Source organism: Anabrus simplex, chromosome 13, assembly GCF_040414725.1.
Source record: "Anabrus simplex isolate iqAnaSimp1 chromosome 13, ASM4041472v1, whole genome shotgun sequence".
Classification (NCBI taxonomy): Eukaryota; Metazoa; Arthropoda; class Insecta; order Orthoptera; family Tettigoniidae; genus Anabrus; species Anabrus simplex.
The window spans coordinates 14,311,769-14,331,655 of NC_090277.1; the positions used below are offsets into that span (position 1 = coordinate 14,311,769).

A 19,887-nucleotide genomic window follows, 5' to 3' on the forward strand; every position below is an offset into this window, starting at 1 on the left:
CTGCACCTATCTCAAGCAAGGGAACATGAAGGATTACAACAATTATCGAGGTATTTCATTGATCAGTACAGCGGGCAAAGTATTCACTGGCATCTTTTAAGGGAGGGTGCGATTAATGGTGGAGAGAAAGGTGAATGAAAACCAGTGTGGTTTCAGACCACAGAGGAGCTGCCAGGACAGACATGAAAGTAGTGAGAATGACTGCTGGTATAAAAGTCTGACCATGATTGAACTAGAGTACTTGGAATCCTCTGAGGCAAATACTTGAGCAGAACATGAACACGATGATGAGAGACTGCAACATCGTGCCCCTTTTCCATGTACACTTCTTGTATGATTGAACAGTGAAATGTCTGTGAATTTTCTCATTGTTGGGAAAACAACTGTGTATAATGTAGTAACTCGGTACACGCAACAAGGGTCATTTGCCAATAAAACGCTCCTGTCATGCGATTGGTGTGGCAGTAAAGGCCACCAACCAAACGTGAGATGACCAGGAGGACAAATATCTCTCCTTCCATTGTGAAAACAACTGACCGTAACTGTCTTGGGCTGTCATATTGCCAAACACAGGATCCACGGCAGGAAACTTCAGAGAAACATCTGGTGGAGCCTAAATGGAAGACTGTAGTCACATTGGGTCAAATTACATACCGCAATACCAAATCCAAATATATCAGGAATAGCAACGGGGATCCGTGTTTTTCCGTTTCAGGACAAAAAGCACTGGTGCAAAGTCTTAAGGATATCCGACACAATGACTGCTTGTCCTATGTGGAGATGGCATCATGCACTTCGTGAGGTACACTCCTGCATATCTACTGTTATTTATCATTTTTAATTTTCTACCACTTCCTCTGTTTGTCACTTTCTTGCACCTTTCCAGCACTTCAAAGTCAACGCATATACAACATGGACACATTGTAGAGTCGCCTATTTTATCTAGGCATAGCTCATGGTGCCATTAGTGACCCCACAATGATCGGTCATTGTGTTTTCCCTATTGTAGTGTATTCCGTTCAATGTCTTTCTTTATACAACATCACCTGTCACTGTGTTTATCGCAGCCGGGCCGAGTGGCTCAGATGGTAGAGCACTGGCCTTCTGACCCCAATTTGGCATGTTCGATCCTGGCTCAGTCTGGTGGTATTTGAAGGTGCTCAAATACGTCAGCCCTGTGTCGGTAGATTTAGTGCCACATAAAAGAACTCCTGAGGGACAAAATTCTGGCACTCTGGCATCTCCGTAAACCATAAAAGTAGTTAATGAGACATTCAGCCAATAACAGTATGTGTTTATCCTATTATCCCCCTGTGGGTGGGGGTGGTAAGAGGCAACTGGAAGGGGGCCCCAGGGGCTCTTGACTTGGGAGCATGGGTCGGCGACCACGGGGCTCTTGGCCGACCTATCTTGGTCAACTCTTGTTCTTTTCCGACCCCAACGGTATTAGAACACTCGAGGCCGGGAGTCTTTCAATTTCACACCCTTCGTGTGCTCTGCCTCTGTTTGGCTGATAACTTCATGTTTTGAAGTGTCAGATCCCTTCCATTCTTCTCTCTGAGTAGTAGTAGTAGTAGTAGTAGTGGTAGTAGTAGTAGTAGTAGTAGTAGTAGTAGTAGTAGTAGTAGTAGTAGTAGTAGTAGTAGTAGTAGTAGTAGTAGTAGTAGTAGTATGGTTTACAGACATGTACCCTACTAAACAAAGACTTCAGTAGAATCCAAGCAACTGAAATGAGATTCATTAGAACCATGAACCAAACTACCAGAAAGGACAAGATCAGAAATGAAGTGAACAGGAAAATGGCTGGTATCGAGGTTGCTTTTACCAGTGTCATACAGAAATGCAGGCTTCAGTGGTATGGGCACATAATGAGAATGAACAGGGAAAGACCTGCCAGAAAATATTTTGACCTTAATCTCGTAGGAAGAAGACCACAGGGAAGACCAAGAAAACGTTGGATAGAGACTGTAAGATCAGATGTGGAGGAGAGGGGACACAAACTGGAGGATGTACTGGAACAGAAGACGTATGGAGACAGAAGGAGATGACGAGCGCTTGTACACACACCCGGGAAACTGGAGTTGGGAGATGATGATGATATGGTGAGGATGGTTGCCTATTTGTACTTCCTCTTAAAACAATAATGACCACCACCACCATCATTACCCTATTTCGTGTTCCTATCTTTCTTGAGGGTTAAATCATATCTCTCCTAACCTTGTCTCTAAAACTATGCAAACAACTCCTAGATGACTCGAGATACGTAAGCCCTATTAGTGTACTCACCTCCTTCTTTGGTTTTGATCTTGACGCTGTCGCTGAACACGCCCACGCCCATGTTGTTGTAGGCAGCAATCTGCACCTCGTAGTCCTTCCAGGTGATCAGTTCTTGGATGAGGCAGTTCCTCTGGGCCTGAAACACGAATAAAGTGTCTAGATAATAAACAGTAACGGGAACTGGAATATCACAGCAACAGAAGGTGTACTACCAAGTCGGCACGGACAGAACATCGTGTCAAGGATGATGAGGACGTCTCCGCTTTCTGTTCCTCTCCCCAGCAATGACCATTCAATCCCCATCCACCAGCCTTTGACTTGCTTTTGTGGCTGAAGAGCCAGGTAAGCCACTAATGGTGCTTCCAGTAGCTGGTCCTCCGCTGCTCACTTCCACAGAAAGGCATCTGTTTTCCGAAATAACACTTGCCAAGGGGGCTGGTGTATCCCAGAACTATGGGAGGGGAACTCCCTAAGGAGTCTTGTTATTGTTATAAGAAAAATAAAAACAAACAACCCACCCTCGAAACTCGAACTTTTAAGTCTTCAATAGTTCCGACCAGTGGCCTTATTTCTTCAGTTCCAAGTTTCTGCTGCGTCTGTTTATGTTCCAGTGACTGCAATAGTACTGACTCTGTTCAACCTGGGGTATCTGTTTGGAGCCTGCAAGATTCTTCAAATGTCCATTTACGCCTCCCTTTAATTTCACTTAAATTTGTTATTCGACGTTGGGAGGAGGAGAATGTAGTATGTGGTGAGACGGAGAACTGCAATAGTGGAAACATAATTTTAAAGTTTTTATTTAAAGTGTCTGAAAGATTTCATTTTTGGTTGGAACTCTGGACTCTACTGAAATTTATTTTATGTAACTGCAAGAAATATTAATTTGGATATGTGTGTAATAATTTTTCTGTAAATGAACATTGCAAGATGCAAGAAGTATTTTGATTCAAAAATTATGTAACTAGTAAAAATGTAATTTAAGAAAACCTCAAGATTGGATTGTTAACAATGCAAGAGTGATTAAGTGATCTGTATATCATGATGTAATTTGGTAACATTTAAAAAAGGTAAAGGTGCTTTATTTGTGAAGCATCCTATACCGCATGTGCGATTACGGGTGTTGAAATAGGAATTCTCGAGAAGTTGCTAACTATCTTAATATGACCATATATAGTCATGCAATTTCATTCGCTAGAATAACAAGATTTTCTATTGGCGAAAATTTAGGGAATCTAGTGGAATTGTTTCCCACTGGTCGGTTGTGATCGGGCCATTTCCGAACTTTCTGCTGGCTTCGGAATAATCACGTGTGTGCTCGGTGTCTTTTACATCCGACCGCCCTAGCGAGCGCAAGCTCGAGGGCTTCCCTTGGGAACTCCTACCTTACATGTAATAAATATCATTTTTGGTCCGTATTGATGATATTTGATTGAAATAATATTGATTAGGTGGTCTAATAAATAACTTAATGTTATTATTTCAAACTCCTACCTTTCCGTGGTAAGTGTTATTTCAGTGTTATTCTCAATGTTTTCTGGTTTCATTTAATGTAATTTTATTACTTTGGTATTTCAGTATTTCCTTGCTTAATGTCTTTTTTGTTTTAAATTTAACGTGTCCAAGTTCGCCCTAGATTCCAGCTGTTTATAATTTCAAGTCTTTCACCTTTTTTTAATTCAACAATCCACTTATTTGTGTTTTTGGATTCATAATTGTATCCGTTTGTCAAAGCGTTAAGTATCAGCTGCTTTGTGATTTAACCTTGTTTGGTAATTTTTCGTTTGTTATTTTTAATACAGTTGAGCTAGAGGGTGTTTCTTGTAAGTCTTTTCTCCCCCGTAACGTTATACGTTCCCATAGACATCGTAGGGCTTCCTTGCACCTTCCACTCTCCTGTCTTAGTTGTCATTTTTAGGCCTGTAAGTGTTCCCTTATATTTGATTTAATATTGCGTATCGAAAGATAGTCGTCACGTTTCCATGTTCTGATATGAATTCACCGCCTCTGCATAATTTTAATATTTCATAATTCATATTTTATTACCTTATTATTATTATTATTATTATTATTATTATTATTATTATTATTATTATTATTAGTATACGCGTAGTCTAGAACTAACGTCATATTAGAGGGTGAAAAAATACTCTTCTACCATCATTCCGTTAAATATGCACACTGCTCATTCCAATCACTGCCTCAGAGTAGGGATTGAATCCTATGATGAACCACTGTGTTAGGTACCAGTAGTATCAGAAAATTTATGAACCAGAGGAATGGCATACTAAAGAAGAAAGTTATCTAATTCCCCCAGCTACTTCCTGCCAATTTTCAGGCAGGCTGTTACACTCGGAACGACCGAGCAAGTTGGCTGTGTGATAGTGGATTCAAACCCCACTGTCGGCAGCCCTAAAGATGATATTCCAGATTCAAACCCCACTATCGGCAGCCCTCAAGATGATATTCCATAGTTTCCCATTTTCACACCAGGCAAAAACATAAATATTTGAGAATTACATTTTAGGCCTTCCCTAAACTACCATTTCACTCATCGTGACTAAATTTATTTATAGCCTAGATTAGAGCGACTTATTCCTCGACTTTGCATACCGATTTTCATTAAATTCTATTCAGCCGTTTTCTTCTGATGCGTGTACATACATACAGACAGACAGACAGACAGACAGACAGACAGACAGACAGACAGACAGACAGGCAGGCAGGCAGGCAGGCAGGCAGGCAGGCAGACAGACAGACAGACAGACAGACAGATAGAAATTACGAAAAATTAAAAAGTGCATTTCTTTGTTACTGTGGACACGACTAATATAGAAATACCATCCTTTTTAAATTCTGAGCAATGTACAGACAAACTTCTTATTTTATACATATAGATATTGACAGGGCGGACCTAACAACTACCTGTGGAATTTTTCCATACACTACTCCTTTGTCGGAAATCACCCAGAAGAAATTCCGTACTTTTCTTTGACCATTTTCCATTTCTCGTATCGAGTCGTGTCCTGATGAGGGTCCCCTACACTGGAACCTTGCTCTAACTGCGGTCTTACCCGAGACTTAAACGCCCTCTCCTTTACATCCTTACTACAACACCTAAATACCCTCACAACCATAGGAAATGATATGTAATCCTTATTTCAAACATCGTTAATGTGTTACCTGGATAAAGATCTTACTTTATGCCAACACCTGGGAACTTAACTAACTGCAAAACTTTTCATTCTGTACATTGCAGGCCACTTACAGGGCAACACCCTCTCTCACGCCATGGTGCAGATAAGGTGAGGGGTTGGCGGTCGTGTCCTATAAAAGGATCTGTCCCAGTACAGGAGAAAGGAAAAACCACGCAAAACCTATCTTAGGGCAGCCAATGGTGGGAACCTGTCCCTCCAGAATATAGAGCTGTGAGGTTAAAACTAGCCACTGTTCAGCTGAAACCTACTCTGTTCGGCCCTAAGATTTATAGTGATCTATATCAGAGTCTCCGCGGGCAACTAGGTACAGTATGTGTAGAAATGTCAATCTCTAGAAGATGCTTTTCATATAATTATTATTTATTTATTTACTTATTTATTTTATTTTATTTACAGTGGAGTCTGGTTAATTCGACACTGAATATTTCGAAAATTGGATAATTCAAATAAAAATGTATTCACCTTGAAATTCCTATTCTAATCAACGACAAATAATCATATTTAATTTGAATTTTCAAAGCTTAAATTTGGATAAGTCAAAGTCAAGATTTTATCACTAGTTACTTTTGTCATGGTTGACGAACTGAAGCCTTCAAATAATTTCCATGAATTCTATATTTTTACTGTAGCTTCCTATTTATGGTCAGGTAGTTGCTAACAAACTTAACCTTTATCTCTGTGACTGTTAATGAGTGTAGGATCGCTTCTGTATGGACATTCACACTTGGCTACCTTTCCCCATCCCAAAATAAAGAAAGTAATGCGGAAATTGTTCAAGAAGAACTAAAAATGCACCTGGAACCTGAGCGATGGCAAGAAAGAGACGTGCTACAAAATGCAAATGCATCCAGTGGTGTACCAACCACGTCAGAAGCTTTTGAAATGATCAGTCAAATGTTTGTGATGACACATTTCAAGCTTTAAATGAAACTGAAGATTCTGTCTATTATTTTAAATTAACACCTGTTTCACTGAATTTTGTCGCAATAAGTTGTTTTTTGCTCTGCATATTGATGTAAATATTGTATATTTGTGCTAATTTTGTTTCCGTCTAGGCTCTCTTTTGTTTGTTTTTTCATTTGCTCTTTCATTATGTTTTTCAGCATTTTTTCAACTTATGTTATGTAAATTATTCCAACCCCCCTAATTTTTTCACTGAAGATGGCTCAAGCGAGCCGAAACATGTTTGAATTTGTTTGCTCCGCCTAATGACGGAATATATGATGTATTGAATAGGAGGATACTCTCATTTTTCGCCATTGTAAATTCTGTCTATCACGTAAAAATAAACAAACATCCCTAACTTTTTACGTAAGCAATGGAATCAGTGTATTGTATGTTAATGCTGTTTTACTAGTGTTTATACAGCATACTTTTGAGTGAAAACTTCCATTTACAGTCAGTGTTGCCAACATTGGAATAAATGGAATGGGATTACCTGCTAAACGGCTTCTTGAAAATCACCAGAAACCCCTAGCCAAACCCCGCCATTCTCTATTTTTTGTAATTTTGTAATACTTCATTTGGTAGCTCAAAAGTCAGAATTGTTAGTTTGATGAAAGCAAATTTATCTTTCGGGTCTGATTCTATTTTTGGCTACAGATTAAAAAATTATCTCCAATTCCGCAAGTGGTCTTGGCAATACTACTGTCGGATTTTTTATTACGGACACTCGAATTTAGGCTTTAATTACAAACGAACCAATAGGCCTATGGAAATTCGAGTTATACCAATATTTTCCTTGTTTAATTCTACATTAGCGTATATAAGACGCATTGTTTTCGACGTTCATTAAATATTTTTTATTTGTGGTTGTACTGAATATTGCCAGGATTTTTCTCTTCTTCTCTACGAAGCGCTCACTTAGGAATATATACAAGGAAAACGACTTGTCTGATTCTAATGAAATTTGTATATGTTATAACCACATACATTTATAGTGTAATACTCAAGTTACAATTTTTTTCAACCACCCTGAAAAAAGTTCTTATCATTTTTCTAAAGCAACTCTTTCTCAGCCCAGGATAAACGTACAGCAGCAAACTTGGGCTTATTTTGAAGCACTCAGTCATGGTTATCAGAAACTACAACAACTGTAACCGTGCAGAGTGGTACCGAATTTATGAAGAGTAATATTGAAGGGAGGTTTTGTCCACGCCGGACAGTGCGATTAACAGCAGGCCGGGTGGTGAAATTGGGCGCAGTGTTGCCGCGTTCAGTAGTAATCACGCGCGCAACGAACAAAGTACACTCGCCCCGGGCAGTTGGGAAACGGAATGCCCGTGACCTTAGTTTGTCCGGAAGCTATTTTCAGTTTTCCTATGTTCTGCATGTTGACCACGTCACTTCAAGATGCCTCCGAGACCACCGGTATCAGAGGGTGAACTTGCAATGATTTTTTTTTTTTGTTGTTATTTGCTTTACGTCGCACCAACATAGATAGGTCTTATGGCGGCGATGGGAGAGGAAAGGCCGAGGAATGGGAAGGAAGCAGCCGTGGCCTTAATTAAGGTACAGCCCCGGCATTTGCCTGGTGTGAAAATGGGAAACCACGGAAAACCATCTTCAGGGCTGCCCTCAGTGAGGTTCGAACCCACTATCTCCCGGATGCGAGTTCACAGCTGCGCGTTCGTAACCGCATGGCCAAATCGCCCGGTTTGCAATGATTTCGAGTGCTATTTTTTCTTTCAATGTGAGGGGTAAAGTAGGGGACAAGAGGTTCCCTGTGTACCAGAAGGTGGCAGATTGTCTTGGATTATCGCTGTCGTCAGTGAAGAGAGTAGGAGCCGCTTCAAAGGAGAATGATGGAAATACGTCATCCAGGTCATGATTTTACGTATCGGAAGTGAAGAATGATTTCTTGACGGTGCAGAACTTTGTTTTAATGGCAAGAAAAGTAGTGGTGATTACCAGAATGAGATGAACTCGACTCATTATGAAGAATGGTTCAAGAAAGTCCTGAGTTTATTTCCTCAAAGTTCGGCCGTCGTTATAGATCAAGCTCCATATCATACGAGGATCGATCCTTCATCTAAAAACCCGAACATGTCATGGCTGAAACGTGAAATTATACATTGGATAACGTCAAAGAATATTTCACTACAACCTGGAGTTGACGATTATAACAAATTAACTAAATCAGAGCTGATTGTCCTTGCCAGGCCTTAGTTTCAAACGCCGGTAAAGAAGCTGGAACAACTGACTAAACGACTTCGACCAGATGTACAGATTATTTGGTTACCAGAGGCCCATTGCGAGCTTAATCCAATCGAGCTCATTTGTGCTTACGTAAAAGGGAAAATAAGCAAAAACAAATATCGCTAACACATTAGAAAATGGTAGAGGTATGGAAGCAATTTACGCTTTATGCCGAGAAGCCTTACGTACCGTGACCCCTGAACTCTGGAAACAATGTATTAAACACGCGACGAAAATTGAAGACCACTACTGGGAAAAAAAAAAAAAAAAGAAAGATGGACTGTGTGCAAATGTCCCTTATTTCGAGCCAGTCATAATCAACATGAATGAGAGCAGCACCGATTCTTCGGAGCAAAGTGATTTTTCAGACGAAGAAAATTGATAGAATTAAATACCGTAAATATATGTAAATAATAATAAAAATAACTCTTGTAATAATTGTACAGTGTGATATTTCTAAATTAGGAAGATAACCATTTTTAAACCTGCCGTTGAAGGTCCAAAGTCCTTATGAGAAAAGGTGATGGGAAGTGGAATTTATAAGAGGAAATAAAATTAAAGGTTGAAAGTAAACGAAGAGCTGTGTTCGTTGCGCGCGTGATTACTACTGAACGCGGCAACACTGCGCCCGTTTTCACCACCCGGCCTGCTGTTAATCGCACTGTCCGGCGTACACAAAACCTCCTTTCAATATTACTCTTCATAAATTCGATATCACACTGTATGGTTACAGTTGTTGTAGTTTCTGATAACCATGACTGAGTGCTTCAAAACAAGCCCAAGTTTGCTGCTGTACGTTTATCCTGGGCTGAGAAAAAGTTGCGTTAGAAAAATGATAAGAACTTTTTTCAGGGTGGTTGAAAAAAATTGTAACTTGAGTGTTACACTACAAATACATGTGGTTATAACATATACAAATTTCATTAGAATCAGACAAGTCGTTCTCCTTGTATGTATTCCTAAGTGAGCGCTTCGTAGAGAAGAAGCCAAAAACCCGGGCAATATTTACTACAACCACAAATAAAAAATATTTAATGAACGTTCAAAACAATGCGTCTTATATACGCTAATGTAGAATTAAACAAGGAAAATATTGGTATAACTCGAATTTCAATAGGCCTATTGGTTCGTTTGTAATTAAAGCCTAAACTCGAGTGTCCATAATAAAAAATCCGACAGTAGGGGTGGCAGTATAAATGTGGCCAGCTACTGAAATGGATTGGTGTCACTTGCATCGCAGAATTTCATCAATTTACACCAGAAATTGGCGTTGTCCAGGCCTTGAGACCATTTTGTAAAGGACACGTTTATTAAGCTGATAAATTCATATTTGTGGTGGCGTCAAAGTTACATGATTCAAGAAGAGGAATCAATGACTCTATACGAAGCTTAAGTGCATTTGACACTTGAAGAAGTGACACATTACTAAGAAAGAAAGAAAGTCGCACGGAAGTGCCCTGCATCTCAGCTCCGCCTACAGTTCAGATCTTCCCCGGCTTAAAAGTCCAGGACTTAAAATTTAACTATCGTTGTTGTTTCTAGTGGCTTTACGTCGCACAGACACAGATAGGTCTTATGGCGATGATGGGATATAAAAGGCCTAGGAGTGGGAAGGAAGCGGCCATGGCCTTAATTAAGGTACAGCCCAAGCGTTTGCCTGTGTGAAAATGGGAAACCACGGAAAACCATCTTCAGGGCTGCCAACAGTGGGATTCGGACCCCTAACCACACGGCCAACTCGCCTGGTGTTAAGGTATGGTAGAATGCATAATACTGTAATAATTATTCATTACAATAAATTTAAAATTTGTTATGCATTTATACAGTACTGTACTATATTTTCAATAAAAGAGTCATACTTAATTCAAATTTTTTCTGATTCCCCTTGGAGTTTGAATTAAAGAGAGTTTACTGTATGTATGAATGTATGTATGTATTTATTTATTTATTGTATGATATGATACTGACAATTTTAACAAAATATAGGATAGGCTAAGGAATGGAGGAGGTGAAGGAAACCAAGAGACATGACCAGAAAATGTTGTTGTTAGATGCATGAAGCAATGAGTCCAAAACACACAAGGATAGATTTAAGGTTAGAACAGTTTGAATGCACCGAATGAGAATGTGACCCCTGGTGTCGACACAGAAAGGACGACTCCCCCACTTCGTCAGAAACGACGAATATGATAATAAAGGAAGATATCTCATTATTTGCTCCCTATATCTCACCTGAGAAATTGTTACAGCCCATGGAGCACAGATCATGTGCTCGTACCTGCCGGGTTAGGCCTGTGGCCAGTATTTATATGAATTTGAGTTCATTCTAGAAGTTACAAAAAGTAGAATTGACGTCAGGGAAGCGGGAGAGTCAGGTGATTGACCAAGATAGTGGCCAGTATGTGAAAAACAAAGGCAGAAGAAGGTAGTTTTAACATGAAGTACCGGGGATATGCAAGGTAAATCCGGAGTATTCGCATCGCAGTACAATGAACAAAAGCATGCAAGATAAATAAACATTAATATTTACTTTCACATCAAAGGATACTATTGTACTGAAACAATCAGCTGGTAGTTTTACCGTTGCCCAGGGGACGCCCAATTGCATGGAATTAGTGCACAACAGGGGTCACAAGGTCAAAGCATAATTTTCAGAAATGGGGTTACACTACATCATCAACCTTTCGCAACTGTGGAGTTCAACAAACTACGGAGCACTTATACCTATGTAGACTATGTCTTGCACCATGTAACACTGATGGTCTGATGTCCGCAAGTTCTGAAGCCATTTAATTGCTAAATATTAGGCTAAAGTTACTCAGATTGTCATCTTTGTCTTTTATCTCCTCTGTCTTAATTGTATATAAGTATTATTATGTATATTGTATAGTGTGATGCTTTAGATACAAATAAGTAAATACATTCCTGAGTGATCGGTAGGGATGCACTAGCTAATGAGCTGACAATACGTACCTCATTCGTGATGTTCTGGGTGAACCACGGGCTGTCGCTGTACCCGTACAGACGATATCTGATGACGTAGCCCAGAACTTGCCCGTTCCTGTGTTCCTCCTGCGGCGGCTGCCACTGAGTGATGATCTCCGACTGAGAACGAGCAGAACCCACGAAACCCACCGGCGGACCAGAGGGAGCTGCCAACATTCGTAAAATACCTCTCAGTCAACTTAGCTTAGTAGTCCTTAATTAGGCACATAAAGAGTTTGTTTTCAAAACAACTGTGCAAAAACCACCAACAGCCAGTGAACAGGTTAGCAATGAAATGCATTCCTATTTTCTTACTTGAATAATTTTAACTGAATTTCGTCACGATGTTACACATCAGCATCTCACAGTTCTCGACACTAAAGTAAAACTTCACCAATGTTAATTCAACAGTTCTGAAATCAACTCTAATTATAGTTCAAAACATTTTATAAAACCGTGCATGTTTAAAGATTTGATAAGCAAGATTTTAATGGAAGAGGACAAGAACTTATTTCTGTTAAGAAGAATAAGAATAACAAAAGTGTAACAAAGTTGAAATGTTGGAAATTTTAGAATGTGAAAAAATTAATGTGAACATTTTTTAAAATGTGAATTACATGTTGTAGAATGATGACCTTTCATAGAGATTTTGGAAATCTTTAATGATTGCTAAGGAACCCGGAACCCAGTACACTGGCCATTTAGCCAAGGAGCTAGACAAAACTTTCTTCAGCTTCACAGATATTTCTGGGGTCACTCTCATTTTGCTTTTTGTGAAAAGATTGGATGTCCTGTGAAGACTACCCACTATCACTCCTTCAATCCCTCTCTTCCGACCCCACCAGCGAGCTTCTTTCTGCTTCCCGGCTTCATCAAGGGGGCGAGCTTCAATATGCATTGACAGATTTTAAGTGTAGGACAAGATTAGCAATACAGGACTCAGGGGACGAGAACAGAGGGATTGAGAAGCTGCGGAGATTGTCCTCGTACAGCACTATTCAGGTACTCACCAGAGACAGTACCTCCATCAGCAAAGGGAGGAAAAAACACACCTCTTAGAAGAGTATGACAAGTCCTTAACTTAACAACTAAGGCTGTATTTATGTCATGAGATTTGTGGAAGACCATGTATCATGGCTTGACCTCCCTCCTCAAGATGTCTAGTGTGCTTGAAAGTGTTGGAGTTGCTCCAAATAACATTGTTACGTTCCAGCCCTGTGGTAGCCTTTTTGGTACTTTTTGTAAGGGACTAGTGAATCAGCCGTCCGGGAAGCTCCCAGGCGGCCTGGAGGGCATGGCTGGCATTTCCATGTATTGTTCTCGTCGGTTGACTTATCTGTGAGTTTCTTGGAGATTCAACAGGAATGTTCTGCCTCCAGCCACCTCGTGAATTTTCTGGTTCCCATCACCCAAGCTATAAAAAGGGAGGCTAGCAGCAGACAGTCAGTCTTGGACTCCGAAGTGGAGTGAGTGTGAGACTCAGTGCGTTGGGGTTGGTGGCTGGGCTGAGGACGACATAGGTGCAGACTTTACAAAAAACAATATAAATATGAGTCTCCACCTTATCAATACAAAATTAATTTACATTAAGCTGGTAAATATAGTCAAGACTAGTTTCGACCCCTAGGGGTAAATGTAAATTAATTTTGTATTGATAAGGTGGAGACTCATATTTATATTGTTTTTTGTAAAGTAATATCTATCAATATGGAAATGAAACTTATAAACAACAATAGGTGCAGACTGTCGCTAGTGTCCCACCGAGGTCTGAACAAGGAGCTGTCGTTGTGGTGTCAGAGAGACCAGTGAGTAGATGGGCTGAAGACGACAGAACGGAAGACCGTATTACCTGAGAGAACTGTGTGCTTATGAATTTCTGTGGACAGAGGATCGCCATGAGTCAGCGAGGAGAAATGGACCTGTGTTAATATTCGCTGTTGTATTGTCCTGCTGTTAAGTTGTTCGCTGCATGTGACTCTGTGAATTATTGGACCGTCTGTGGAGTCGAACCATGAACAGGCCTTGTGTGTCGAGTAGCCCGTAGCCCTGTGTTCAGATCCAGCTGCTGTATGAGGTGACTGGACTTGGGAGAGTGAAAGTAAGGATTAATCTTCCCCAGGTATCGCGACGGGCTGCACCGCCTGCTGTGCCCTAAGGAAGACAGAGACTTGTAAACAGACAAAAATTAGTGAGTGTCCATGTGGACAGTCAAGAGACGGGAGGTCATAATCCGTCCACAATACCATTCCGGAAAACCAGTGAGATACCCCTGTCCTGATCCACATGAACAAAATGTTTCAGCACACCGAGTTCCCCATGAAAACTGTGCTAACTCAGTCCTGGCACAAAGCTTAAGCATAAATACTGCCTTACAGTAATAAACACAAAAAAAACAGCACAACGCAAACAAGGTAAAGGGACACTTCATCTATATCTCTGTAAAACAAACTACTTGTCCAGCCAATGGTACAGATCCCACCCAGTAGCTCGCTGTGTCTGTCAGAATGTCCACATTTAATATTATAAGAAGGGTGGTGATTTTTTGCAACAGCATTACTCTTTGAATTGCTTTGAATATTTTCATTTTTCATGACCTCTGAAGCCTCTTTTCATGAATTTTGAATAACGAGATAACATCTGTTATAGCGGGAGTCATTTCTTTTCACTTTCAATTTAGTTAATCTCTTAGGTTCCTTAGTTTGTCAAAACTAAAAATTAAATTGAGAAAACACCTGATAAAGAAAACATTTGACAACAACTTTTAACATTTATTCTGTTGTGTGTTCCTGTCTTTCTACATAAGAATTAACCTCTTCAGTGGCACGGGTACTGTAATCTCTTTGGAAAATGTTTTCCAGCATTCTCAACAGATGGCGGGAGGGTTTCCAGCTGTATTCATGAAGTCTCTGGCCTAAAATATGCCTTATCTTCTCTACTTTACATATACAATCTCTGGCCAGCTGACGAGGTAAACAGAAATGGCGAGCGCAAAACGGAAGAGATGTTTGTCTGAAGACAAAATAAGGAACTACATCAAAGATGAATCTCTAAATGACATTAGTATTTCTGACAGTAGTGATAATAATTTGATTGATTCTCTGGATGATGACCTTCTTAGTATTTCTAGTGAAAGTGAAGAAGATATTACATCAGAAGCTAAGGTGATGGTAGGCGATCTTGAATATACATTTGTGTGGAAAAAGTGTAAGCCTGGGGATAGTGTGCAACCTAACATAATTCCATTTACAGGAAATCCCGGGGTGAGGTTTGGATTATTACCAGAGGTGAGTGCGATTGACTGTTTGAACTGTTTCTAATGGATGAAGTTGTAAATTTGACAGTGACAAAAAAAAATTTGTATGCTAAAAGTGCATTGAAAAACTTGTAAAAAAGTCTCCACATGCAAGGGCACAGTTTTGGAAAGATACAAACTCATGAAATTTGGCAGTTTTTGCATTGATGTTGTTGATGGGAATAATACAAAAGCCTGAAATAAAAATGTGTTGCTCACAGGACAGTATTCTCAAAACACCAATATTTTATGAAACCATATCACTGACCTACTGTAAAAAAAGTGTAAATAAAGTAAGTTTTATTAACCTTGAACAATATATGTGAGGCGTATAGTTTCAAACATGGCCAAGTCCGTCGAGCTGGTTTTTTTTTCAGGAGAAGCAAAAAACTCGTTTAGGTTATTAATTCATATATATTCAGACATTTTAATCTTTATGTTGCTTAGCAGAGGCTTCTCATTCATCACCGTACAAATTTTACCGTCTAAATGTATTACATTAATTGAAAAATGTATTTAAAATTTGGACTTGACCATGTTTGAAACTTAGATTAGAAAATTTGGCCTAACACCTAAAGAAAAAAGAAATCTAGATTAGGCCTATTTTCCAACTGTGTTCATCTTGACTTTATTTAGAACAAATATGATTAAAAATGATATACGATTTAGTAAAAAATCTTTAAAGATTATTATTTTAAATATTATGTTTGTGTAAAATTACCCAATATTGTAACCAATGTAGAGGCTAATTAACATTTAAATAGTGTATATTTAGCAAATATATGGTTTCATGTAGCTACTTCAATGTATATTCTTCATATTGTACCTATTCAATACCATCGCGCCTTCGAAACATATCACTGAGCCTTGATTAAATCACCACTAACAACACGTTGTTGATTGTACTCATCTCAGCTGTTTTTCCCTCATGCGCTTCAAGGTGGAAAGATCACGTTGCTGCTTTCTGATATGGCATTTATTAAATTCCTCCATTTTATTGCACAGCAAATATGAATACTATTAAAAACGACCAATTAATTATGTATATATTTATTATTTATAAAATATTTATTAAAATACACGCAAACAAAACCACCACATGTGACTCGAACAAACGTCAGGCCGCCATATTACCGGAAGAAAACACGTGACTGGATAGCGCAGGATTATTGGCCCGTGCGGGTTAACAGGGACTTGGCCGACTTTGATATGAAACCCCATTCTTTGCTGCAATTTTAAATGTGATCTGGCCAGATTTGAAACCCACTTTTGTTCCCGTTGTATTCATCTTGTAAAGATGAATCCATGGAAGTCAAAACATCAGAACGTGAAAAAGATGGACTTGGTCGTGTTTGAAACTATACGCCTCATGTGTTCCCTTAATAATTGTTACTCATTCCTTGCTTCCTAAAAATAAGTAATTTCCTCCAAAAAACCTCACTTTTCTGGCACAAGAGGTCTGCCAGAATCCGCCACTGAAGGGGTTAATTTATCATTACTTTGATCCTTTCTATCATTTGTAATTGGAGTTCATGTGCTGCAGGGGCTCAAGAGGTTCAGAAGTTCTCTTAAATGATTGGCTCACATCCGCTCCTTGAAGGTGATAAGACTTTTTAGGAAAGATGTGTGGAACAAGGTGTTGGGTGTCTTGTGTCTTGAGGTTGAAGGTGTCTGTAGAACTGAAAGGAGTTCCTATGATCTTGGGGACAGTGTGGATTGGGCTGGATTTTGAACCTTAAATGAATTCCTGTCAGTCGCTGTTAGGAAATCTGAAAAATGCAGCAACATTCCTGTTCTTGAACAAATCTGCCACAACATGCACTACAATCCTCACTGGGTGTGAGAGGCATCCTATCAAGTGAAATGTATGGTGTGATCACCTTATCTCTTTGAGAGCCATTTAACAGGTACTTTCTACATAAAGAACTCCCACTTCTGCTGGATGACGTAGTGCTGGGAGAATGTTTAATGACGTGGTTTCAACAGGGTGGAGCTCCATCCATAACCATCTGATTGAGACAAATCCAGGAAAATGGGTTTGAAGAAAGGACCTGTGTCTTGGCCTGCCACATCACCGGATTTAATGCCATTAGACTTCTTCCTGTGGAGGTACTTGAAACAGACAATTTACACCCAAGAGCACCTCTGACACCTAACTGCCAAATCCTGCACATCAATAAAACCCACTATACTACAGTGCAGCGTGTCAAGATGTGCAGAAACCAAGCAGGTCATCATTTCAAACACGTGCTAGCACAACTAACCGCAGTGCGTGCAATTTTGTTTCCTCCCACTACCTATCCTGTTTTTGTCCAACCCTAATGACATCTTCATGCACTAAAAATGTCCACAAAAGAGGATATCTCATGTACATTAAGAGATGATAAAAAGTAAATAAATAAAAAATAAAAGAATACAGTATTCCTGACCTAAGTCAAATCCATCACGTGTACGACTGGCGCACCGTAGCATTCAGCTTGCACTGCGGCACAATATATGTAAGATTGCAGCTGATATATCGCATTAACACAATCGCAATACTCACCAAGTATTTCATTTACATATCAACTTCTCTCTCTCTCTCTCTCTTTTTTTTTTTTTTTTTTTTTTTTTTTAGGCCGTAAATACAAAGGGCCGACCACAGAAACGATGAATAGTTTTGAACCTTAGACAACATCTAAGTTAAGCACGACGCTCCATTGCATAAACAATGTTCGGCCAGTGTTTAACTAAACGTCGTTTAAGCTTCAATATCGGTTTGAAAATGGAAATAGAAGTATCTTCCATGTAACTCTTTGGTTGTTGCAACCAATTCCTGAATGTAAAAATTTATATGTGCTGAATGGGTGACAGAATAAACCATTTAGCATCCTACATTCAGTATCTTCAATACGGATTAACAATGATTTTTATCACTTGTAAGTGGTATGTTCTGAGCTGTCAGCAGAGAGATGGCGTGCAATGACATTAGTAGACGAATAAGTTTGAGTGGCATTTATAAAAGTAGGAAAGATCACAATATGAAGATAAAGTTGGAATTCAAGAGGACAAACTGGGGCAAATATTTATAGGAAGGGGAGTTAGGGATTGGAATAACTTACCAAGGGAGACGTTCAATAAATTTCCAATTTCTTTGAAATCATTTAGCAAAAGGCTAGGAAAACAACAGATAGGGAATCTGCCACCTGGGCGACTGCCCTAAATGCAGATCAGTATTGATTGATTGATTGATTGATTGAAATTCGTCAGTGAGTGAGCCAAACGTTAGTTAGTTGTCGCCTTTTTACACATTACTCAAATATGGCTAAACATGAGCATGACTTGTCCACAGATAATATAGCTTTTGGTGAAAATTAAATCTCATAACATTATCGAGAGTAACGTGGCACGCTACCGTACAAGACATTTGATTATAGTGTTGTTATGGTGAGTGTAATCTAAATAACTCCTGTGAAGGGAAGACGAAACTGTATTGCTGAGTAACCAAATTAGTTGTATGGGCCCTTATAGTTCGTACTTCTTCCCGTTCACCAGGCAAATACTACGGCTGTTATTCTGAACACGGGCCTTCCTTCTCAGTCCTTGCCTTTTCCTATCTCATAGTTGCCAAAATCTTTTCTGAATTAGGGCGACAAGTATCTGCTGTAGTGTCACTATTGTGTGTGCTTACTGGGCAGTAAATATAACTGAATGCCTCCCGGCTGATATATGTGACAGCCCTCTGACGATTGGAACAACTTGTCCTGATATGGATGTAGTCGATGGGAAATTCCATGGAAATTATTCCAAGAAAAATAAAATATATCTGTTGCCAAAAATTGTAGTCAAGTTTACACTTACCAGAATCTCCCTTGTGCTACACTCAAGGAACAAGTCCCATACGTTATCTCTTGAAAAGCAAAATAATATTTTAAACTGTACCTCCCCGTATATTTCAAATGAACTGCTGCAATATCATAGCAGATGACCCACAGGACGCCGTGTCCTTGGCAGTGTTTACACATGGCTGGTTGAACATCGACAGTGTCTAAGTGCTAAAGAATGTCTTCGCAATTCAGCAGCCACACTTAGACATTGTTTGACCATAAACATCGTCTAAATACTGTTTCGGCAAACGGCCCAAAGATTTTACTGTGTGTACAGAAAGAACAGATATTTTCAGGAGGTGTATAAAACGGCGGTTTGCATAAAACTATGTTGGCAAGGGCAGCTGCTTCACCTGGTAAGAAATATTGAAAGGACCAAAGAAAGAAATGTGAAATATATCAGCTGTACATAATCTGCTGTGTTCTACGCATTTTTACCACGAGGAACAATCACGGAAATATTCAAGATTACTTCATTTTTACTAACTTCCAAATATCTCTGGAAATATATGTTCCATCTAAACACAGCACTTAACAAACGTTACAGATACTAGTATTTCTGATTATTTATGCTGGAAACATTTTTACACTATCGGCCATGAGAAGAGAAATATCAACCATAAACACCGCACATTGCTGGTGAGGATATATTATTTAATGAGTTCACTGGCGATGGTGGTGTTAGTTGTCACCGCATCATCATCAGCTGATACTGACTGAGAATATAGATGACCATTGAAATGAGAAGGAATGATCACGGGAACCATGAAAGGAAGAGGAAATTAAAGACTCCCTTGACCTCCGATGACCTAACATTGTGGGAAAGCAGAATGAATGTCCTTTAGATTCAAAACCCTCTAAAGACCACTGTGTGTATTTAAAATGTATTTGGCTATATTATACATAACTTTAAGTATATTATATTACACACACAGTAATCTCCCGAGAAATTTTCATCAGGTGGGTGGCAGGAATGAGTAACAGGGCGGAGAATTCTACTTAAAAATGAATATGGTAAAATGTCAATTTATCCCCCTCAGGGCATTAACAATAA

The 19,887-nt window shown here is 39.3% G+C and overlaps 1 protein-coding gene across 2 annotated transcripts in view; it reads right to left on the bottom strand.

The window, feature by feature from the left end:
- The window catches only part of sdk (sidekick cell adhesion molecule), a 608,204-nt gene that overhangs the window by 97,213 nt on the left and 491,104 nt on the right, over positions 1-19,887 (bottom strand). For both annotated transcript variants that reach the window (XM_067157341.2, XM_067157340.2), the window contains exons 14-15: positions 11,664-11,842; positions 2,287-2,413 (exon numbers count right to left, since the gene is read on the bottom strand). In XM_067157341.2, the coding sequence (XP_067013442.2) occupies positions 2,287-2,413; positions 11,664-11,842 (306 nt within the window). The remainder of the gene's footprint in view (positions 1-2,286; positions 2,414-11,663; positions 11,843-19,887) is intronic.